The 24,339-nt window shown below is 41.5% G+C and overlaps 2 protein-coding genes across 5 annotated transcripts in view; both read left to right on the top strand.

Annotated features, from left to right (window-relative positions):
- The window catches only part of ARID1A (AT-rich interaction domain 1A), a 116,580-nt gene extending 111,871 nt beyond the window's left edge, over nt 1-4,709 (top strand). For all 3 annotated transcript variants that reach the window (XM_081962396.1, XM_081962395.1, XM_081962394.1), the window contains one exon: nt 1,673-4,709. In XM_081962396.1, the coding sequence (XP_081818522.1) occupies nt 1,673-3,394 (1,722 nt within the window). In that variant the 3' untranslated portion in view covers nt 3,395-4,709. The remainder of the gene's footprint in view (nt 1-1,672) is intronic.
- A 4,211-nt stretch (nt 4,710-8,920) lies between these two features.
- PIGV (phosphatidylinositol glycan anchor biosynthesis class V) lies at nt 8,921-24,075 on the top strand. Of its 2 annotated transcripts, none has more exons than XM_081962599.1 (6): nt 8,921-9,042; nt 12,132-12,225; nt 12,539-12,675; nt 15,459-15,612; nt 18,308-19,468; nt 21,922-24,075. In XM_081962599.1, exons 4-6 carry the CDS (start codon nt 15,490-15,492, stop codon nt 22,222-22,224), a joined length of 1,587 nt encoding a protein of 528 aa, XP_081818725.1. In that variant the 5' UTR covers nt 8,921-9,042; nt 12,132-12,225; nt 12,539-12,675; nt 15,459-15,489; the 3' UTR covers nt 22,225-24,075. The 2 variants fall into 2 exon arrangements, with proteins under 2 accessions (XP_081818725.1, XP_081818726.1); XM_081962600.1 differs by having other exon boundaries at nt 12,132-12,305.
- Nucleotides 24,076-24,339: the final 264 nt, after the last annotated feature.

Genomic DNA, 24,339 nt, shown 5'->3' with positions numbered 1-24,339 from the left:
CACCCATGGGTTACTTAAATGCATGTTGAATAAACCATAATTAGCAGGATTTATAAAGCACGCTACAAATGTAAGATATCTCATGCACTAGCAGAGCATCAGATGAAACTTAGCATTTTGAGAGTGGTTTAAAATGAAATTTCTAGCCTTCAAAGGCTGAAACAAGTAAGAAATTTCAGTTACCTGTTCACCACCAAATCAATTCTGTTTACCTACTGGTTTTTTGCAATTCCAGAATTCCCAGCTCATATTGTTAAGTGTCTTGCTGGCTTGGAAATGTAGGAACTGCAGTCTATTACTTCTGACACTACTTGGAAGAAAGCTGTGATACAGTTTTTCATCCTGGCTGCTTTTTAATACCTAAAAAGAAAGAAATTCTGCAAATTAAAGTAACCCGAGCAAATTAGCCTTGATATGGGTCGAGGGAGTTCAAAGTTTTCTGGGCATCATCATAAATACTCGTTATAATGCAGCCCAAAGCCTTCTGAAAATAAAACCTCTTGGTTCAGAACGCAGTGAGAATATAAAGACACCAGGTAATATACATTCAGCTGTCCTGTCTGCAGAACAAAGGAACTTGAAGTACCTTAGAATCCCTAGCCATTTGTTACACTGCTTTCACTTTCTGAAATGCATCTCACAAAATGAACGTACAAGTTTGCACCACGATAGATTCAGTATAATTAATCCAGCAAAACTCCTTGGAAATTATTCTTTACCTGCCATTTTCTTTTTAAGAAAAACACCCTGATTCTAAGTCTCTAAATATTTTTTGTGATATTTGATTCACTTCAGAATGAATAACAAAAATGAGGCAAAGTTTACCGTAGAGTAACCAGTGAAGTTCAGCCCTTTTCATTCATAAAAACTAGACTGAATTCTCCGGAGTGCTACTAACTTAGGTTTATCTGCTCTGCTACTGTAAGGAGAAATCCCTGTAGGTGCTAGTTCTTATATTATCATCAGGGAGCAATATATTCCAGTGTGGGACAATCGTTCAGTGAGGGAGATAGACAGTTTAAAAATGTGATAAATAAATGTAAGATTTATTTTACCTCCAAAGAAGTAAGTTGAAGCAGATTGAACACTATCCACCTGATTTATTTTCTGAGCCATCACTCAGAATATCTGGCTTTTGTGTTTTTTCATGCTTAACTTGAATGTGTGAAATTACTTCACCCTGATTTCTTGATGCATTTAGCTCATTGTTCTCAACTCCCACTATCAGCAGCCCTGTGTAAGAGGATTCATCTGAGTGTGAAGTTTCTTTAGAACAATAGTGGGCAAGACCTGTGGCATGGGATATTCCTTTGGGGTTATAATTTCTAGTCTTTGGGAGTGGTGGGTGCACAGCCAGTCACAAAGTCACCAGAATGTGCAAGAACAGGATTTTCTGACCTAGGGCAGGATTAAGGCCCACTATGGGATTATTTTCAGTGAGCTGTGAACACCACAAAATGGATGCATTTGTGAAAGAGAGGTGCATGAAAATTAGAGAAGCATTGAAAAGTCATCCGGAAAATGGAATTTATATTTTCAAATGGGAGTAATAACGCTATTTGAATTAAATACAAGAGGGGTTGTTTGGGTGGCCATCTAACAGTCTTGAAATTTCTGTACTTGTGTATATTGTGCTACTCTTAACCTGCTTGGATGTCTATTTGTTTTCCAGCTGCCAGGATTGTTGGAACTATTGGTGGAATATTTCCGACGTTGCCTCATTGAAATCTTTGGAATCCTGAAGGAATACGAAGTAGGTGATCCAGGGCAAAGAACTCTGTTGGATCCTGAAAGGTGTTGCCAATCTTCAAATTCCCCTGAAGGGGGAGTGGAGAAAGAAGAGCCACAGAATTCTAACTCCGAGGTGGAAGAAGAGGAGGAGGAAGGGGAGGAAGAGGCCGCCTTTGCAAATAAAGTCGCAGCACCTCTAGAAAGCAACGAGGAGAAGCTAGTCAGTAAATTTGACAAACTTCCAGTCAAGGTAGTGCAGAAGAACGATCCATTCGTGGTAGATTATTCGGATAAGCTCGGTCGGGTACAGGAATTTGAGAGTGGACTGTTGCACTGGCGGATTGGTGGGGGAGACACCACTGAACACATCCAGACCCACTTTGAAAGCAAATTGGAGTTATTGCTGACTCACAAACGAGCTTCCTGCAACTCTGTTCTGAGAAAACGCTCTGCAGCCGAGGGCAACCCTGTCACCCGAGAGGGAGAGTCCCCTGCACCCGAGGCTCCTCCAGAGAAAAGGATAACAGCTACTATGGATGACATGCTGTCAGCCCGACCAGGCTCCTTGGCAGAAGAGGAGGAAGTCAAAACTGTGGAGGTAACCAAGGAAAGCAGCAAATTTCCCTTTGGCATTAGTCCAGTTCAGAGCCACCGGAATATTAAAATCTTGGAGGACGAGCCTCACAGTAAAGACGAAACGCCCCTCTGCACGCTTCTAGACTGGCAGGACTCGCTGTCTAAACGCTGTGTCTGTGTATCGAACATCATCAGGAGTTTGTCGTTTGTGCCAGGCAATGACTTTGAGATGTCAAAGCATCCTGGCCTGCTGTTGATCCTAGGGAAACTGATTCTCTTGCACCATAAGCACCCGGAACGCAAACAGGCACCCCTGACGTATGAGAAGGAAGAGGAGCAGGACCAAGGCGTGAGCTGCAACAAAGTGGAGTGGTGGTGGGACTGCCTGGAGATGCTGCGTGAAAACACTCTGGTCACGCTGGCCAACATCTCTGGCCAGTTGGACCTTTCTCCCTATCCAGAGAGCATCTGTTTGCCTGTACTGGATGGACTTCTCCATTGGGCGGTGTGTCCTTCAGCAGAAGCCCAAGACCCTTTTCCAACCCTTGGGCCTAACGCTGTCCTCTCCCCTCAGAGACTGGTTTTGGAAACCCTCAGCAAACTCAGCATCCAGGACAACAATGTGGATTTGATCCTTGCAACGCCACCTTTTAGTCGCTTGGAGAAACTCTACAGCACCATGGTGCGCTTTCTTAGTGACCGAAAGAATCCCGTATGTCGGGAGATGGCTGTGGTACTACTGGCCAATTTGGCACAGGGTGACAGCTTGGCAGCTAGAGCCATTGCCGTGCAGAAGGGCAGCATTGGCAATTTGTTGGGCTTTTTGGAGGATAGCCTGGCAGCTACTCAGTTCCAGCAGAGCCAGGCCAGCTTGATGCACATGCAGAACCCTCCCTTTGAGCCGACCAGCGTGGACATGATGCGCCGGGCAGCTCGGGCGCTGCTCGCCCTGGCCAAAGTGGACGAGAACCACTCGGAGTTCACGTTATACGAATCACGGCTGTTGGACATCTCCGTGTCACCTCTGATGAACTCATTGGTTTCACAAGTTATTTGTGATGTACTGTTTTTAATTGGCCAATCATGACAGCCGTGGGATGCCTATACCCCCCTGTGTGTGTGTGTGTGAATGGAGGACTTAGAAACTGATTGTTGCCCTTTATTTATGCAAAACCACCTCAGAATCCACTGTCTGCCCTGCGCTGTCCTGCTTCTACCTTGGGGAAAAGAAATCCCCCCTGCCCTCACCTCTGCCCTTCAGATCTATCCTTAACCCCCTGTTCAAAGAGACAAAAGTTCTGCCTACATTTAAAAAAAAAAGACTTTTTTTATTTTAACCAAAGTTGCTGTTGTTTACAGTGAGTTTGGGGAAAAAAAACTTTGTCCTGTTAACGCACCGACAGGCACTACTTTCATAACTGTTTTTAAATGGTAAACTCTGAAGGACAAAAAGTGACTGCTGAACTCTTTGTGTGGTTTATCGTTGTACATTCACAATCTTGCAGGAACCAAGAAGCTACCAGTTGTTAACAGACCTTGTCCAATGGAGGCCTGTGCAGTAGAGTGTAGAACTTCATGTACTGTACACCTTAAACTGTAAACATACTGTAATAATGTCTCACATTGAAGAAGAAAAAAAAAAAGCTGGATCAGCAGCAAACTGTAGTTTTTAAAAATGTTTTTAGTTAATGTTGAGGAGAAAAAAAGGCTTTTCCCCCAAAGTATCATGTGTGAACCTACAACACCCTGACCTCTTTCTCTCTTCCTCTTTGATTGTATGAATAACCCTGAGATCACCTCTTAGAACTGGTTTTAACCTTTAGCTGCAGCCTGACAGCTGCCAGGTGTGTATATATATATATGATGTTGTACATTGCACATGCCCTCAGATTCCTTGCAGTTTTGTTCCCCTTCTCCCTGCCACCCCTTTATAGTATGACGAGTTAAACAAGTTGATGACCTGCAAAAGCGAGACACCAATTATTTAATCTCTTGCCAGAACTCTTTCTTTCTCTTTCTCTCTTTCTCCCACCCACACCCCCTTTCTTTTGCCTCTGGAGGATGCTGTACAGGTCTGTGTATAAAGTCATTGCTGTCTCAGCAGCCAATCAACTTATAGTTTTATTTTCCTGGGGTTTTTTTTGTTTTATTTTGTTTCTTTTCCTTTCTAATCGAGGTGTGAAAAAGTTCTAGGTTCAGTTGAAGTTCCTGATGAAGAAACACAATTAAATTTTTTCAGTGATGAATTCTGCATATTTGTATTTCAGACGATGTAGCTAAAAACTTGATGTAAATTCCTCCCTTTTTCCTTTTTTGGCTTAATGAATATCATTTATTCAGTATGAAATCTTTATACTATATGTTCCACGTGTTAAGAATAAATGTACATTAAATCTTGGTAAGATGTTTGTGAGGGTTTTCATTCTCAATGATCATATAAGCCATTTTTTGGCATCCTAATATCAACCAGATGTAATCCAGATGTTTCTCTAGGAAAAATACTTTTAAAACAATACTCATTTTCAAAGGTATAAAGATGTATTATTTATTTAGCATAAATAAATGCACAATTAAAATTTGAATACATAAATGGCTAGGATTTGTTTGTAAAATCAGGGAAGAGTTGCTTTGAATATAATACCTTGATCCTTAGTAGTTGCTAATCTATTGTTCACAATTTAAAAACTCAATCTTCAACTGTCTTAAAAGGGTAGAGGGGATGTGTAGAAAATATTAGGACAATTTATTTAGCCTACTTAATATGGAACACTGGTCTGTATCCTTTTTTTGTGCCTTGCTATTTTTGAAATAGTTTGATATTGACTCAGTAGGAAATAATAATAATAATAATAATAGTACTTTAATGCAAAATTAACAAGAGCATGGGAAAAACCTTTTGCCAGATAAGTAACAGTTTAATTGTGCAAAGTCAAGAGTAACAGACCTCTGTTAATTGTGAACTGAAAAAGCCAAATCAATATTTTCCTGGCAAGACTACCAAGCTCCTAGAGACAAACAATTTGAGAAGGAAGGAGAGTTGAAGGCTCATTTATACACTCAACTGGTAAATCAACTGATGTACACATGTGTACCAAACAGGATTAACTTGCACTATTTCCCCCCCCCCCCCGTAAAAAGCCCCCTCCCAAGACACTGAATACTCAACTGTGTGTCAAAAATGGGCTATGTGTTTAGACCTCTTCTGTTTTTATAACTACCTGCATAAAGTAATTAACAGTTGCAGAATGAAGTAATACACAGAGTGCAAAAGTACTTTAATAGTTATCGCAAAGAAGTACTCGTTAGAGAACAGCAGTGCTAGTTATAAGGAAGTCTCGCATAAACTCAGTATGAAAATTTGTGACTTAAAAGTCCTGCTAACTGGAGTGGGAGTAAGTCCAATCAATTTAATGTCATGCAATCCTGTTTTGATCGTCTGCTTAAGAAGCTACCATTTGAAGAACAGATTTAGTCATCCTCAAATCAAGATTTCCTTGATTTGGCTATTAGGTAGAATTGGAACTAAAATGTCCATGACCGGTGACTAATGCTGGTTGATTGGGAAAAGTTAGAATCTAAAATATGGAAAGGGTAGGTTAGGAAAGACTACTTGCCTGTCAGGCGTGGGAAAACCAGAACCACATGCAGAAGTTCCAAATTAGTGATTTATTGCTAAAATCTATTGCTAAAACCTATGCACAGCAATCTTCTCAGACTTAATGGGTTGCACCTGCTAAATACGGTTTTGACAGCATTCAAGATGGATTGGGCTACGTATGCTTGTGGCTGTGTAGTGACTAAGCTAATTCCTCGTTTAACTCTGCCCTCTCGCTCTGCTAGTTTTGGTCCTACATCAATCAACCTTGTTAAACCTAGGAGCCAAGTAGGATGCTCTGGACACCCAACAAGCAAGATTTAAGCAGATCAGGACTCTTCCCTCATTGAAGCGCCTGGAGTCCTATTCAGAGAAACTGAGTGTTTGCCTCACGAGACTCCTTTCCAATTTGAAATGTTCGTGGATGTATTATAACTGGTTAACTATTACAGCTATGCACTGTTTTAGATCGCCTCTCCCAAAATGTTTGGGAGCATAAAGGTAGTTTTTACGTTAGCTTCAATTAAGCAATATGAAGAGACTCAGGCTTATGCAAGAAAGCTATTCTGTAGAATGAATAGAAGAATAAATCCTCCATCTCCTTGCTACCATTGCTGGGTTAGGACCCAAGGTCAGTCAAGTTTTTCTTCTTGGCAGTTAAAGTATATGATGCTTCTGTGGTCAGCAGCTTATTCTTTAATGAAGCACACTATCTTCTGCCTGAGGATTTGAAATTTGAATGTATGTAACACTGTTCTAATAGGGTAGATTTTATTCCATCAACAGATTGCACCAGTTCAGGGTGGCTTTGAGAATTTTGTAGGCCTTTACAGCAGCGAAGTTTCAGCTTCAGGTCAGAAGTCAGCATGCTTCCAAGTAGTTGCAAGGGATCAATGGCAGATGAGATGTGCATTTCATCTCTTGATGCTGCTGTGAGAAACCAAAGGTTGGGCTAAGATGAACCTTGGCTTGATTCTATTTTTAGATTCTTACAGAAATCTAGAAATTAAGTGCTGCAATGGTTTCTTTGTCAATGGTTTGAATTCACCTAGATAAATCTATACCTAGATTTTGCCATAGTCAGCAGTATTTAAAGCAGTCGTCCTCACCCTGAAGATTTCCAGATACAGTACATTGAACTTCGTGCTTATAATTTCTTAGCCAGCTTGGCTGCTGTCATGCTAACAGGAAATTATGGGAATTGAAATCAAAAGCCCTTGGAGGGCATCAGGGTGGGGAAAGCTCATTTTAGACTCCTCTAAAAGCTGGATTCACACACTATGTAGTATTTCTCAACCTTGGCAAGTTCTAAGTGAACAACTCAGAATTCTGGGAGTTGAAGTTCACTTATCTTAAAGTTGCTAAAATTGAGAAAGTGCAAAGAAAAATGTTAATTGGTTAGCTTACATATTTAGCATAAGAGAAACTTTCACCATTATTTATCGATGAAGATGATGCTCATTCAACTAGGTTTTTTTTAAAAAAAAACCCTCTTTAGTACTGTATGAATCAACTATGTCATAGCTGTATTTTTTTTTACACACAAGGTTTTTGTGCAGGTAAACCTTTGTTACAAGCATGGATTTGTTCCCCAATCTGAATGCCATGTTTTATACATTAGCATGTTCAGCAGTTCTCTCACAATCAGAGGAAAGTCAATTCAGCTTTTTAAAAAGTCTAGTTTGAAAGGATTTGGGGGGGGGGGAATATTTTATCTTTATGAATAGGTATATTGGTATTCTTGACTTGTAGTTGGACAGTCAACCAAAACAATAGCTAAATTTGGAGAAACAAAGCATGTTTCAAACACAGAAGTAGTACTGTAGGTCTACTGTAGTTTAAAAAGCTCCAAAGAATAGAGAATTGCAGGTCAAATACACCTGCACTGTAGGATGTTTTTAGAAAGAGATTGGACAAGCATTTTTCTGAAATAGTATAGGGCAGGGGTGTCCAAACTTGAGAACTTTAAGACTTGTGGACTTCAACTCCCAGAATTCCCCAGCCAGCATGGCTGGCTGGGGAATTCTGGGAGTTGAAGTCCACAAGTCTTAAAGTTCCCAAGTTTGGACACCCCTGGATAGGGTTTCCTGCCTGAGCTGGGGGTTGGACTAGAAGACCTCCTTCCAACTGTGTTAAGTGATGGGAAGAGATCTATTTTCCTTACTATCACCTTTGAGAGTTCACAATTAAAAACGGGATCAACGCTCTTGTCCTGCGGCAGTTTAAAGGAGGTTTAATGTTTGTTCATCTTTAGTTGTTCTGGACAACACAACAAATGGTCAGGAATTCTGGGAACTATGATAGAAACCTCTGAAAGTCAGGCTCCAGTGCTATCACTCTATACAAGGGCTGGGCATCAGAAGTGATTTTAGTTGTGTGTTTATGCAATATAAACCTTTTTCTGTATTGAATTCGCCGATGAAGAAAGCCACGTGTGTCTAATTCACAATTCCCCCTCTCAGTATTTAAATCCGCGGTAGGAAACTTAGTCCAGCCGATGACCATTTCACCCTGCCCTACGGCAGAAAGGCCTTGGCAAGGTCGGTCCTGACTCCCTTAACAAATATGGCGTCTCTTGCTTCACATCCCTAGGCAAGCCTATTACTTGACGGGAGGTGGTGTTCCTTTCATAAGGTCCTCCTTACCCCCGCAAGTAAATTCAGCGCGTTCCGCATCGTTAACTTCCCGCAGGGCAAGCAAGTATTGGGAAATGCACCCTAAGGGTAACTGCAGGTTAGACCGACTCTTTTCTTGTGTCCTTATTGGGAAGACTCACGCCTAAGCAGGCTCCAGCGACTTTATCAGCTCCAAGCCATTGGCTTGTAAAGCCTCAAAAAGTTTTATGGCGACTTAAAAGGTCCATGAGTTAACTAAAGTCGAACTCTGTGTGTGTGTGTGTAATTTATTTATATATACTATTTATATACATGCTAAAGTCGAACTATATATATATATATGTATATACACCCCCGCTATAGAAACTCTATGATGAAACTCGTCTTGCCCCTCTCTCTCTCTCTCTCCTATTATCGATGATTCTGCGTTTTCACGCCGGAAGGGCGGCTACCTTCCGTTACTGCGCAGGCGCCGAGAGCCCCGTGCTTCCCCGGAAATCCGGAAGTAGGAGGAATGGGGAACCTGTGAGTGTGTGGAGGGTAGGGTTGGGGGTTGGAGAGAGATGTGTGGTTGAAGCCCAGCGTGGGTCGGCGGCGCCACCGCCCTGCAGGAACGGGCAGTGGGGGACGGGTTCGACTGTTAACATTTCCCCGGACGGTTCTGGTCGCAGAAGCACCGCCCCGCATGGGCCCCTCCTATTTGCTACGGGGTCCCCAAACTTGGCAACGTTAAGACTTGTGGACTTCAACTCCCAGAATTCTCCAGCCAGCTATGCTGGCTGGAGAATTCTGGGAGTTGAAGTCCACAAGTCTTAACGTTGCCAAGTTCGAAGACCTCAGGTCTATCCTATAGGCTCCCTTCGTCTTACCTGTAGCTACAGCTATAGCTAAAGGGTTTGGGGTTGATGGAAGGGGACGGACTCCTTGACCCACCTGGGCTCAAAGAAGATCAGCCAGATAGCTTCATGGCCCACCTAGTCTTAGGTACCTGCTCAGAGATACAATTCAACCTGGTGAATTGTTTTCCTGAGTTTGTGTGTGACACTTTGACATTCAGGCTAAGGGCTAGGATTCACTACACACCGGACTAAAATATAGCGAAGTAGCTCTGAGTGTATTTTGCAAACAAACTAATCTACTTTTGTTTTAAGTTAGCACACAGGTCTTGTTGGGTTCATAGATCTACCCGGGAGGTACATGCAGTGACCGTATGTCCTTTATTCTAAGGAAACAGTCCTTTGTTTCAGAAAGCTAGACTATTTTTCAAAAACTCACTTTGGTCCTTTATTTGAATTATTTAACTTTTACCCGTACAAATAATACCACAATGCACGGTCTTTCACATTCATGTGGAAAATACAGAAATCGAATTGTCTTTTTAAAGTAAATTACACAATTCGTTTGATAGATATTTTTAATAGGGTGTGTTTTTGTAAAGTTGGACATTGAATTTTTCTTTGCAAAGCAAATTTATAAATATAAACAATTAGGTTCTATATCTTTATGAACCTCTTTCAGATCCCCCTCCTATTTTTGGTTTGCTACTTTTTTAAAGAAAATATGATAGATTCAGATGCATTTCTGAGTTAGAGAAAAGGTGGAGCTAAATAATACATGAGGATAAGAGGGATGAATTTAATGAAAGGGGATGTAATTTGCATTTTGAAAATATCTGATGACAGAAAACACCACTTTCTTAGGTCCTTATTGCTAGTTGGAAAAGATGATTGATAAGATAGGTAGACAAGCTGACAGTATAAAAACCCTTTCCTTTTACATCAAAACCTTGGTTCATCTAATAGTGAGATGTCTCAGGAAAAGGGCCTTGCATCCCTGTTTCCAAACACCCCTTTAATACAGCCTCTCCCACTATGGCAACTTCTAGAATGTGTACTAGGATTCTTGATCAAAGAATTAATGATAACTTAGTGGCTCTTCTTGGTCAAATGCTGGGAGAAGAACTTGGGATATGTGGAGAGCATGAGCTTGAGGAAGGTTGTAACAAAGATTAGATCTGCAATCCAGTACATTTAAATCATATGCTTCCTCAGGATCTGCTGACATTTTTTAAAACCAGGAATACATACATAGAACAGGAACGTAGATATGCAAACTCTTAATAATAATAATAATAATAATAATAATAATAATAATAATAATAATAATAATAATAATAATAATAATAAAAAATTTATTTCTTAGCCGCACCCTCTCCCGAAGGACTCGGGACGGCGTACAATAAAAAACACATAAAATACAATATGGACAATACACACACAAAATAAATGAATACGTGTACATGGAGGAGGTAGGCAGATGAATAAAGACAATTAAAAACACAATTTAAAATCCTCTAATAAAATTCCAAAAACCACAAAATTAAAAAACCCGTCAGGAGCAGTGTGAACGAACTATGGTTGTGGCATGTTTTATGGTAACTTGTTCCTACACTAGAAAGTGTGCTCTGGTCCTACCTGCTAAAATGACCAATTAAACTATAGTTGTAATACCATACAAGCTTGCTAGAAGTAAGAAACTCTGCAGTGAACGTGCTTGCCTGAGTGTTCGTAGAATTGTCCTTTTTTAAAATTGGAATTGACCTGTGCCACTTTTCACAGCTGATTCAATGTATGCAGTAGTGACAGTTTCCTATATGTATGCAAGCTGCTGCACTGAAGTGTGAAAGGAAGATTAAAACTTGATCCAAGGTCAAGTTCTAAGGAGCTATCATTTCTGCTTCTGTTCATGTTTCATATTTTAAAATCAAACATTGGCATAAACAAACAGCTGTGTCTGATGCAGTTTAGACTCTGGGGTGGCTTCTACAATTACTCAGCTTTTTGTGAAGCTTTTAACATAATATTTCCTATGTAACTATAGTGGCTTTTTTCACTTTTTCTTGAGCAATTCTTATTTTGCTGAATAAATTATTAAAAGTGTAAAGCAGTGCAGTCCTGGGAAGAGTGATTTGTGATTTTGCTTTTGTGATCGATTGATTGTTGGTTTGTATTTATCTTTGTAAGGTCCCCAAGGTGGTTTCTTAGTTATTATGCTTACTGTTTTCTCATTTGTCTTTGTTTTTAAGCACTCACTTATTTTATTACATGTTGCCTAGAACGGTTATGATGATGTAGGCATCTTATAAATTGAATAAATAATAAACAATGTTTATGCTGGCATGTTAATCCAAAACAAGATATTCCATTTTTTTAAAAAAATATTTTTTACAGAAAAACAGTTAGCTTGCTTTTGTTGACCCATGTCAGTTTCTTTAACATGTTATGGAATGCTTATTAATGCCAGTATTTCCCTGGATAAATTACAAAAATGCAACAATAGTTTGATAATAAAAAGAGTTAGATCAGAAAGGAATAGCATCATTTGTTTTGTAGTACCTCTTTTACAATATTGTATACTGTACTTGGTGTAAATCCAGCATTATCGCCTGTACTAAAGGCTTAGATAATATGAAATCAAGCATAAAATATGATCTGACTTGCTTAGCATGTCAAGTGAGTCAGAGTCAGTCTAATCCCATGTAATCTTTTAAAATGTGTTTTCAAGCAGTCAGGTTTTCCTTTTGAAAATACTAAATTTATTTTCATGTTTTTCAGATTGAATCCCAGAAACAAAACAAAAAAAACCCATGATGGTGCGGTTTGTTTGTTTTTTGAACCATTCCTAAATGAATGATCTTCATCCTTACTGGTAAAAAAAAAAGAAGCTAATATGAAATTGAAGTTCTTTGTTCGAGAATTGCCTTTTGTGGCGGGAGCTGTGTAGAACAGGTAAATTGCACTATTAAAGGAGCAACTTATAGATGTAGATGAAGGAAATCAGTGTCAGAGGACATATAGACCACTCTCAAATTTTAAATGTTTTACAGTTGTCAGGGTTGAAAAACATTGTTATAGGCTGTGTTTACATATTAGTATTGCTTTTTATGATGTACACAGCCCTTCAAGTACAGTATTTTGCTTACTACTATCATTTTCTTAGCATTACCATTTTCTGTTTACAGAAACCTGAAATCATCTTTTCGTGGATGAAGATTATTTATGATGAGGGGTAAAATAACAATAGATGTTAAAAGTGAAATCCATGCAAACAACAAAACTATTTGGCAGCTGGGACGGTTTATTCCTGTCACTTCTGAAGGTATTTTTGTTTCTGTTTTGATATAGATACATAGATATATTGTCCTCAGGTTTAGTTTTCATACATAAAATTATCTTGTGTTTTCACATTTCTGTATATGAATGCAGAACGTTGGAAATTAGGTGTATGGACTACTGTACAGTATTGGAACATTTTAAGAGATTTTGCCTAGATTTGTTGGTGAGCTCCTGCCTTGGTTTCAAATGAGCTAGATAAGTCATTATTCTCATTACATACCTGAGTATAAGCCGAATTTTTCAGCCCACTTTTTGGGCTGAAAAATCCACTTCGGCTTATACTCCAGTGAACAAAAAAAAGGAGGGAAGCTTCTGCAAAGGCGAGTGACAACAAGTCTCCCAGGCTTTAATTTGCCGAGCTGTACGCGCGTGCCTGTTTTCCATGGCGTGGAGCAGCGGCGAGATTCTGGGCGGCGAGCGATGATTCCGGGGGCCGTCAGTGGGGGGGGACAGGGTCCCCCCTCACGTTCCTCATCTTCCTGGATGGCCCCTGGAATCATCGCTCGCCACGCAGAATCTCACCGCTGCTCCACGCCGTGGAAAACAGGCGCGTGCGCACAGCTCGGCAAATTAAAGCCTGGGAGACTTGTTGTCACTCGCCTTTGCAGAAGCTTCCCTCCAAAGCGTTCCGAGGGAGGGCTGTAAACTTCCCTCCGAAGTCTTGGGAAGTTCTGAGGAGCCCCCCAAGGCAAAACGCCGCTGCCAGGTAGCTAAAAGTACGTCTCTGATTCGTCTCTGTCAGTCTCTCTCTGATTCCCTCTCTCACTCCCTCTCTCTGTTCCTCTGTCTGTCTGTCTCACTCACACACACACACACTGTGGTCACCTGTGTGTGTGTGTGTGTGAATGAGACAGACAGACAGAGAGAGGAACAGAGAGAGTGAGTGAGTGAGGGAATCAGAGAGAGACTGACACACACACACACAATTAAAGCAATTTTATTGTTATCTACCTGTATTTTTATTTTTGAAATTTACCGTGAGCTGCTGCATTTCCCAGCCTCGGCTTATACTCGAGTCAATAACTTTTTCCAGTTTTTGGGGGTAAAATTAGGGGTCTCGGCTTATACTCGAGTCGGCTTATACTCAAGTATATACGGTAAATATCTTCTTTAAATAATATAAACATGCATATGTTTGTGTATATACAGTAGGTTAAATCAGGAAGAAGCTCTATATGACAGAAAAGAAACAGATTTCTTGTGTGGATTTGGTTTTGGTCCAATTAGATTTGCCAAGTTTAATCTGGGCAAGCCAAATCACCAATCTCCGTTCTATGTGAGTTTAAAGTAAGCATCTTTATTCATATGGTTATGAATTTAAAGTATTCCTCAATCTGACAGTTTTGGTTTTGGATATATTACCTAATAGATTGGAAAACATTTTTGTATCAGCCTAACACTTGAGTTTTGAGGCTTTCCATGCAAGTACAACTTTGCAACCATGATGGCAAACTTCTCTAGATATTTCAGAGCGATTATATGTAGGTAAATAGTCTTATTGCCACTGATAGATTAAAATATATATAGGAATGAAAGCGTTTTCTCCCAGGTTTTGAGGAAGAGGACAGTATTTGCTTAAATAAGAAAAAAAAATGCAGCTCTTAAAAACTGAATGCAAGAGTATGGAGTGTTAAAGTTACATTACTGTATATGATTTTTCTGAGTTTCTTTCTTGATTTAGAAACATCTGCCAGAAATTATTGACTTAATTAAGATTGATTTCTGAGTAGATGATAGATTATCAAAGACAATCAAGGAAAATCTCATTAAAAAGTTTTGAATTTTGAAAGCTATCAATGTAGTTTGGTTTTATTCACTCCTATTCTGTACTTATTTTAAATATTTTAATCCTGGTTTTCAATATTTTCATGATCATAGATAACAGGATAATATAAAAGATGAAACAACACAATCTTAACTAATAACATTTAAAAACAGTAGTACAATCAGAAGATTACAAAACCTAGAAAAACAGAGCAGTTTTTATTCAATGCCTGAAATCCAATCAAATAGAATGTCACAGAATGCAGAAGAGTAAGAAATTGCATAAATGTCCTATACTATAGCATTTACTATTTACATTTTGATCATCACAACAGTATACCGCAGTGTTTCTCAACCTTGGCAGCTTGAAGATGTGTGGACTTCAACTTCCAGAATTCCTTAGGCGCACCCAGCTAGGTGGGGAATTCTGGGAATTGAAATCCACCCAACTTGCAAGTTGCCAAAATTGAGAAACACTTGATATACTGGAGAACTATGAACACAGTGAGCGTTTGCTTCCCTCTGGTGGTAGCCAGTTTAAACTGCAGGGAATTTCAAACCATTTAATCTTTCCATTTTAAAGGGTAGGTTTTTTTTCACTTCGCTCCTGATAACTGGGGAAGTTTATTCTTAAAATCGATAAAGTGGCTAGAAATAAGGAGCATATTAGCCTGGCTTAGCTTGGCTTAAGGTTTTCTTTCCTTTTCCTTTTAAAGGAAAGGTTATCGAATCGTCAGTTTTTGAGAAATGCTTGCCTGTACAAAAGAGGTCCTTTCCTTTGTATTTTGTAAATGAGTTTTTATGCAATTCTCTGAAAAAATATACCAACCATAACTCTAGATCAGGATTCTCAAACACAAATTGCCAGGAGGACCAGCCCCAAGGTCTGCAACAATGAAATCGTGCCTCACACAAAGACAACGCTCCAACCGCAGCCAAAATGAAATGCCAGACACAAATGCCCAATCTATAAATGTCATTGATCTTATTTTCTGGTTTTAGGCTTTCAACATTTCTTACCGAAATACCCTACATGGATGCTTACAATGAGCCGGGCTTCAAGGCCAGGATGCCACTAAGGAACCGTAGAAACACACGTTACCAAGAGGTGGTTTGCTTTGCAGTATTTTGCAGAATTGTTACACTTCTGCTTCAGGCAAGTCCCCAAATAATTAACAAAAATTGATCATAAATCTATAATTGCATAATAAGTAATAATATGATTGTAACATTATCTGTCCATCCACAGAACATCAGGATGTTCTTTAGATACAGGGTTCCTCAACTCCTGGGTCATGGCTACAGTCTGTTTGAAACCGGGCTGCAGAAGTGGCGGGCGGGCGAGCAAGTTTGCGCAGTTCCACTTGTGCAAGTGGCTGGTGAGCACAAGTGCCCACCACTCGTGCAAATGGACCTGCATGCATGCTCGCTGATCATTCGCGCAAGTGAAGCTGTGCATATGCATACTTCACCCAAATCCCTCACACCCCTACCCGCCGGTCCAGACTGAAAGGTTGGAGACCCCTGCTTTAGACGCTGCTTAAATTATTGAGAAAAAAAATCTAATGTTATGGAATTAAGAGGGGCCATAACTATAGTATTCAGTCAGCGTGTTTCCTAAAAATCCACATTGGCTAATCCAGGAAGAGCCATCCTATTAAAAGCCAGTCTAGAGAGTCCTTGATTGACTCTTAATTATAAAGATGTGCCCATGTGCTGCTCCTCCTTTTGATAGTCACTATTCGTCCTTATATATGTATAGTCAAGGCTTATGTTGTCAAGGCTATGGTTTTCCCAGTTGCAATATATGGCTGTGAAGATTAGACCATAAGGAAGGCTGAGCAACAAAGAACGGAGGCCTTTGAACTCTGGTGCTGGAGAAGACTCCTGCGAGTCCCTTGGACTGCAAGGCCATCAAACCGGTCAGTCCTAGAGGAGATCAACCCTGACTGCTCTTTAGAAGGCCAGATCCTGAAGAGGAAACTCAAGTACTTTCGCCACCTAATGAGAAGGACTTACTGGAGAAGAGCCTCATGCTGGGAAAGATTGAGGGCAAAAGAAGAAGGGGACGACAGAGAAGGAAGTGGCCGGATGGAGTCACTGAAGCAGTAGGCGTGAGCTTAAATGGACTCCAGAGGATGGTAGAGGACAGGAAGGACAGGAGGAATGTTGTCCATGGTGTCGCGATGGGTCGGACACGACCTCATGACAAGCAATCACAACAACAAATTCATCCTTAAAGCTACCAAAGCCAACAGCCATCATTGCATCATCTTGCACTGAACTCCACAATTCACTTGTGCAAGCGAAGGCAAGAAGCGTTTCCCTTTGTCTGCTTTACCTGAGACTCAGCCATATGGAGATCTAATTTGGATGACGCTTGATGGCTATGACTCAAGAGATTAATTATGCATTAAACCTTGCGGTTGATTTCACAAGAAATGTCTCACTGTGAAAAATAGAAATTTACTACTTACGATACACGCACACATGCTGGCATGCGAAGATTAACACATTCAGTTGAAAATGGTCAAATGACGAGCAAGCGTGTCTAAGCAGCCTTATTTTCATAAGGTATTATTTTAACAGTCTCTCCGTATACCAGGGGTGTCCAAACTTGGCAACTTTAAGACTTGTGGACTTCAACTCCCAGAATTCCCCAGCTGGGGAATTCTGGGAGTTGAAGTCCACAAGTCTTAAAGTTGCCAAGTTTGGACACCCCTGCTGTATACAATACAAATGAAAGTAGTACTTGACTTATGACCACAATTGGGACCAGCATTTCCGTTGCTAAGCAAGGTGGTTGTAAAGTGAGCCATCACCGAATTTACAACCTTTATCGCCACCGTTGTTGAGTGGTGCGGTGGCCTAGAAGCTTTTGCCTCACAATCAGGAGGCTGTGAGTTTGATCCTAGGTAGAGGTAGATATTTCTCTCTCTGGGCACACAGAGAATAGATCTGCTGAACAGAACTCTGCATTGGAGACAGGAAGGGCATCCAGCCATTAAAAAACTCTGCTAGCTCCATTCAGTTGCCCAGATTCCACCCAGCAAGGGGTTGGGGGAGGTATCGTTAAATGAAGATGATGATGATGATTCCCCCGTTGACTTTACTTGTCAGAAACTGGGGTGGGAGATTTGTTGCCAGTGACAAACACATGACCCTCGAAGACTGCAACTGTCACAAATACATGCCAGTTGCCAAGTGTCTGACTTTTGAATGTATGATTGTAGGATGCTGCGATGGTTGTAAGTGAGAGGACTGGTCATAGATCACATTTTTCAGTACCGTTGTAAACAAATGGTTTGATCTGTTGCTAAATGAATGGTTGTAAGTTGAGGACTACCTGTTGGACTTTGTTTGGGTGCCTTCCTTATTTCAATCAAATGGGGTCTGAACACTGAGATCTAAAAAGCGTAAAATGGGACTTTCTCACTACCTGCAATATAGCAATAGCAATAGCACTTAGACTTATATACTGCTTCACGGTGCTTTTACAGCCCTCTCTAAGCGGTTTGCAGAGTCAGCCTATTTGCCGCCCAACAATCTGGGTCCTCATTTTACCGACCTCGGAAGGATGGGAGGCTGAATCAACCTTGAGCCTGGTGAGATTCGAACTGCCAAATTCCAGGCAGCCGGCAGTCAGCAGAAGTAGCCTGCAGTACTGCTACTCTGACCACTGCGCCACCGAGGCTCTTATTACATCTCCATTTATTGCCTTTTTTATGGCTATGAACACCTCCGCACTTAAATGGTTTGAAAAGAATATTGTGGAACAAGAGAGATCTTTTGGTGCCTTTCCTTTGCTTAGTTGCCATTTTCAGCTGTTGTTGTTTTTTCCCCCCACCCAGGCCCTTTTCAATCTCTTGATTCCCGATCATGCCGCAGACGCCTTCTCTCCTCCCCGCCTCTCTGACCCCGGGTTCTTGGACCAGCTGCTGGAATGGTTCCTGGGAGGCCTCTCCCGTTGGGATGCAGAGCACTTCCTGTTCATAGCCGAGCATGGCTACGTATATGAGCACAACTGTGCCTTCTTCCCCCTTTTCCCCCTGGCCCTAAAAGCGGTCACAAGCCTGATCTTCTGGCCTCTCCAAGGTTTTCTCAGCTTCCGGAGTTGCCTGCTCCTCTCTGCAGTTCTCCTCAATGCTGTTTTTTCTGTTTTGGCCTCCGGGACTCTCTATGAGCTCAGCTGGGCAGTCCTGCAGTGCCGAAGGAGGGCTTTTCTGTCGGCCGTCCTCTTCTGCCTCACCCCAGCTAACGTCTTTATGGCGGCTGCTTACTCGGAAAGCCTGTTTGCCTTCCTGGCGTTTGCTGCCTTGTGGAGGCTAGAGAAAGGGCGTCCTTGGCTTAGCCTCCTCCTCTTTTCGTTAGCCACCGGAGTACGTTCCAACGGGCTAATTAACGCAGGCTTTCTCATCTATTCCCAGACAAAACTCTTCGCTTTCAGGTTTCAAGCAAGCGAAAGCGCGTTGCAAAAGAAAGGCGAGTTTCTAAAACTGGCGGCCGCTTTGGTGCTGATGTCGGCCTCTGTGGCTCTGCCTTTTGCTTTGTTTCAGTACTACGCCTACCTTAAGTTCTGCCGTCCCAACATTGGCCTGGGATACGCCATTCCGAAGCCGCTGTTGCAGTTGGCTGAATCCAAGGGCTATCGTGTAGCAGCTTCAGAGGGTGGGATGCCCCCGTGGTGCTCCTGGAACTTTCCCGTGCTCTACACTTATATACAAGATACCTACTGGAATGTTGGCTTCCTCCGGTACTTTGAACTCAAACAGATCCCAAACTTTCTACTAGCTTCTCCCGCTATTGTGTTGGGCTCTTGGGCAAGCTGGTGGTATGTCACCGCCAACCCCTGGCACTGTCTAACGCTTGGCCTGGTGAGAAGGAAGAGCGGAGGCACGGAAGACCATGATTCACACAAGCCAGCGGAAGGTTTTGGTTCTCCTGCTGTATTCGTCTATGTGGTCCACGCAGCAGCTCTGTTGGTGTTTGGGACCTTTTTCATGCACATCCAGGTGAGTCTTGTTAAATATTGATCAAGTAGTGGGTAATGGTATAACTCCTGAGCAGATATATTCATTCCTACCATGATGGCTCAGTGGTTAAAACACTTGAGCTTGTTCATGAGAAAGGTCAGCAGTTCGGCGGTTTGAATCCCCAGTGCCACGTAACGGAGTGAGCTCCCGTTGCTTGTCCCAGCTTCTGCCAACCTAGCAGTTCGAAAGCAGATTAAAAATGCAAGTAGAAAAATAGGGACTACCTTTGGTGGGAAGGTAACGGAGTTCCGTTAGTTATGCCGGACACATGACCACGGAGACTTCTTCAGATAGCGCTGGCTCTTCGGCTTTGAAACAGAGATGAGCAAGCGTGTGTCCACGAGCGAACCGATAGTAAAAATAATAGAAATCACCACTTACTAATAACCAATTAAAACATACTAGGAAACAAAATAATGTAAATCATAAAGTTAAAAGCAACATGGTTATTAGTCATAAGTGGGAAGAGATAGGTAGTAAGAAGAGAAGAATAATAGTAATACAGTCTTAGTAGGTAATATGAGAGTGTTGTGGGAATTAGTTGTTTAGCAGAGAGATGGCATTCGGGGGGGAAACTGTCCTTGTGTCTGGTTGTTCTGGTGAGCAGTGCCCTGTAGCGTTGTTTAATTTGAGAGTTTATTTATTTATTTATATTTAATTTGAAAGTTTATCTTTCTGCTAATGCCATCATATTACCTGTATGCTTCTTCTTAGTTACTTTCTTTCATATGCCTATTGTATTAATTTTTTGAATAACTGAACAAGGCAAGTGTTTATTCTATTTTATACGTTTATTGATCTTTAAATAATTAGGGTTGGTACACATCGGAAGCGAGCAATCTTTTTAGGCTAAAAGTCACAGGCGTGAAATGACATGTCAAATTCAGAGCCTAAAAAGGAGGCCACCTCTGTGGTCTCCTTTGCCATCTTAATCACATAATTCTGGATAATGTTCTCAATGGCATACAGGAGTCCAAAATTCATTCCATTAGACGAGAGGTGTCCAAACTTGGGAACTTTAAGACTCCCAGAATTCCCCAGCTGGCTGGGGAATTCTGGGAGTTGAAGTCCACAAGTCTTAAAAGTTCCCAAATTTGGATACCCCTGCATTAGACCATAATTTTTTTCAGCTATTCTAATAAGAATCTGTGTTATTTTTTTAAGCCATTCCATTCAAATAATTTTATATGCATATTTCAGTCATTCTTATCCGCGGTTTCTGAAGTAAGGCTAATATTGGAGATTGGGAAGCTGACTTGGAGAATAACACAAATCCACCCGATTGAAATAGTTCTAGGTATACAGTACTGTGAGTAGGGTTAGAAACTGGCTAATACTGACAAGGCAGTTGAAATAATTGATAAACACAAAGAAATTGTTAAATATAATATGATTTTTATTACAGGAAAACCTGCTAACAAATTTTGCCTTTGTTATATTTGGGTCTTTTCCCATGTAAGATTGAGATTGTCTTAGCAATGTTTCGGTGAGGTCCCACTCACCATCTTCAGGCTGGTGTTTTCAGCTTCGTGCTTGTGCGAGTAAGGCGTGGTCGGAGCTGTCGTCTTTCTATAAATCTTGGTGGTGGCGGTGTGCGGAGTGCTGGCTTTGTTGCTGTAAGTGGGTTGATTGGCTGTGTAGTTGCATCCTGATTGGAGATGGAGTTGATGTTTGTAGATTGGTTGGCTGTTTCGTATCATCCTGTGTGGCTGAGGTGCTGGCTGTGTGTCCGTTGTTCTTTTGTGTTGTAACGACCTGGGTGGTGGGTGGGGCTCGTTTGTTGACTAGGGCTGGTTTCCAGAAGTCTGGTAGGTGGGAAGTATCGTCACGTTTGAACACACAGCCAGCACCTCAGCCACACAGGATGATACGAAACAGCCAACCAATCTACAAACATCAACTCCATCTACCAATCAGGATGCAACTACACAGCCAATCAACCCACTTACAGCAACAAAGCCAGCACTCCACCCCACCCCCCAAGATTTATAAAAAGACGACAGCTCTGACCACGCCTTACTCGCTCAAGCATGAAGCTAAAAACACCAGCCTGAAGATGGCGAGTGAGACCTCGCCAAAACGTTGCAAGACAATCTCAATCTTACACAGGAAAAGAGACACACACACACACGGCAAAACCAGGCAATCAATCTTCAACTATAACACGGAGAGAGAAACCGCCCTCACAGTGCCTCTCTTATATAGATAGCCTCTTAAAGTGATAACCCTGCTGACTCATTCTCACTGCATCATCTCAGTTTTCAGCCTTACAGCAGCTGGTCAGCTATGAAGTCATCATTACCTTAACATGCTTTATATTTTTTGATGAAAATTTGGTGGCTGGAATGAAGGTATGCTTCACAGAATTATTTTGAAACGTCTTGAGCACGTGGATATGGATGTAAATCTCTTCCTTTCTCTTCCTTTCATAGGTACTTACCCGATTTCTGGGTTCCTCTTCTCCAGTCCTTTATTGGTTCTGTGCTCATCTGCTCTATGAAACTGAGCCTTTGCTGCAGGATGGAGCCTCCCCATCCAAGCACAGAAAATCCCTTGCTGAAAAACTCTCGGTGGATAATTTCTTTCCCACCTGCTGTAGCCATGAAAACCCCGTATGGATGCTTCTGAGCAGATGGAAGCAGAGCAGGATTCTCACAAAATGTATTTTGGGATATGTACTTTCCTACTGGCTACTGGGGTTGGTCCTTCACTGTAACTTCTTTCCTTGGACGTAACCATTTTGAACCTATATATACAGTATATATATACTGGCCGAACAGGCTGAAAATCTTTCAGAGAGATCCTATCTTCTGTAAACTTGATAACATTTACTGCTAACAATTGAAGGCGCAGGATTGATTTATCTGAAAGTGGCAGTAAACTCAACCAGTGAGAATAGCGAAAATGTAATACCAGGTAAAATACTCACATGTGACGCTGCATTCAAAAATATCCTTTCTCAAAATAATCTATTTCATTCAAAAAACCCAACACCTTCCCATGCTTTTCTGTATTTTCTTCTCTGTCAAGAGCCATTCTGTAACCTTCTACCAAGGATGTTCTGACCTAGGCTTCCCCAAAAAGCACGAGGCAGATTCGTGGTCCCGGCAAAAGCCCTTTTATTAAACAAATGTGAATTCCTCTCATTCACATTTGGCAAACAGTCTTTCAAAGGAACATTTATGACTACAGACCTTACCTATCTTGGAAAGCTGCCACGTAAATACTTTCCAAATGAGGTGTGTGCAGAGAAAGACTGGGCACAGAGTCTCTGAGATTCATGGACAGATCTTCAGACTCCTGAAATGAATCTAAAGACCGAACAAACGACTTGTTTCCTGCAAAAGCCCATTCCCCTTTCGCTCCTCTTTTATTTCCTATGGGAGGGGTCATTCACTGTCCACCTGTGGCTTTACTCCCAAGTCGACCCTGATTTCTTAGTTCTTCTGGCAGCTCTGTGTATGCGTACACTGGGAACAGGCTCCAGCTGCTCCTCTGCCTCACTGCTGTCTACCTCCATAGGCACCTGATCACTGCCCGACGGCCTCGGCCCTGTCTCTGCCTCCAATGCAGAGCCCTCGTCCGAGCCTTCCCCAGCCTCCAGGACTGGCCCATGCTCCTCCCCAACCTCCTCACTGTCCAACTGCTGCCAGCTCTACTGGCCGCTGGAGGTCCATAACAAAGGGCTGCTTTAAAATAAAACCCTAACCCTCTAAAAAGTGTACTTTTGCAAAATGCGGCTGTTGCACAAGTTGCTTACAATCTCCCTTGTCAGTGATGATATGTCCGTTATTTGATACGTAGCAAAAATCTGAATTCATATCTTGACACTGTATCAGAAATTGACTTTCGTCTCTCTGGAGGCTAGAGCTTGGTACAGGTAATCCTCAATTGACAACCACAATTGGGACCAGGATTCTGGTCGCTAAGCAAGGCCGTCGTTCAGTGAGTCACGCCCAATTTTATGATCTGTTTTTGCCATGGTGGCTAAATAATTTTAACAGTTGTTAAGCAAATCCAACTTCCCACATTGACTATGTTTGTAGGGAGCCAGCTGGGAAGGTCACATGTGACAAACAGGTGACCTTCAGGATGCTGCAGTTGTCATAGATACATGCCAAGTGCCCGGATTTTGATCATGTGACTCTGGGGATGCTGCAATAATTTGAAGTGTGAGGTTGTAAATTTACTTTTTTCAATACCATTGTAACTTCGAAGAGTTGCTAAACAATCAGTTGTAAGTTGAAGATTAGCCGTATCGTTATTTTAATCTTTTAAGTTATTTTTTCTTTTCTTTTTGGGTCTAGCTGTATTGGTTCTTAGAAATCAATTTGGGTCAACTGAGATTTGTAGACTCTTCCTGCCTTAGCTGACAAGCTTTCAGGCATAAATTTCCAGATCGACTTCCGTGGGGTTCCCAGCCTTGCAAGCACTGATTTCTTTCCCCCCTCAATTTGGTATGTTCCAACCTTCTACCGTTCTTCTGTCCCAGTTCTAAATTTCATCATTTTACTCTTGAGTGCCCTGGGGAGGTCGATAAGCTGTGCTTTTACTCAGAATAGACTGTGATGGGAAAGTGACTTTTTTTTTTAAACAGAGCAGACATCATCTGGATATGTTAATGCACACTGCAGTTAAAATCAATATCAAGCTTAGGGTGCTGTACATGAGGTTGCATTTGAAAGCTTCTTATACATCAGAGCCAGCCTGAAACGGTAGCTAATGCTACTGCAGACCTTGTCAGGGAGCACGTGAAACTTTTGCAGGCGCCTGAGGACACCTTCAGAACCATCTCTAGGTAGTGCACACTAATTTTATATTTGTAAAGAACTTGAGACTTGTCTCCTGCC

Source organism: Natrix helvetica, assembly GCF_964273705.1.
Source record: "Natrix helvetica genome assembly, chromosome: 9".
Taxonomy (NCBI): Eukaryota; Metazoa; Chordata; class Lepidosauria; order Squamata; family Natricidae; genus Natrix; species Natrix helvetica.
The sequence above is the reverse complement of the archived record's forward strand: the minus strand, read 5'-3'. Positions and strand labels throughout refer to the sequence as shown.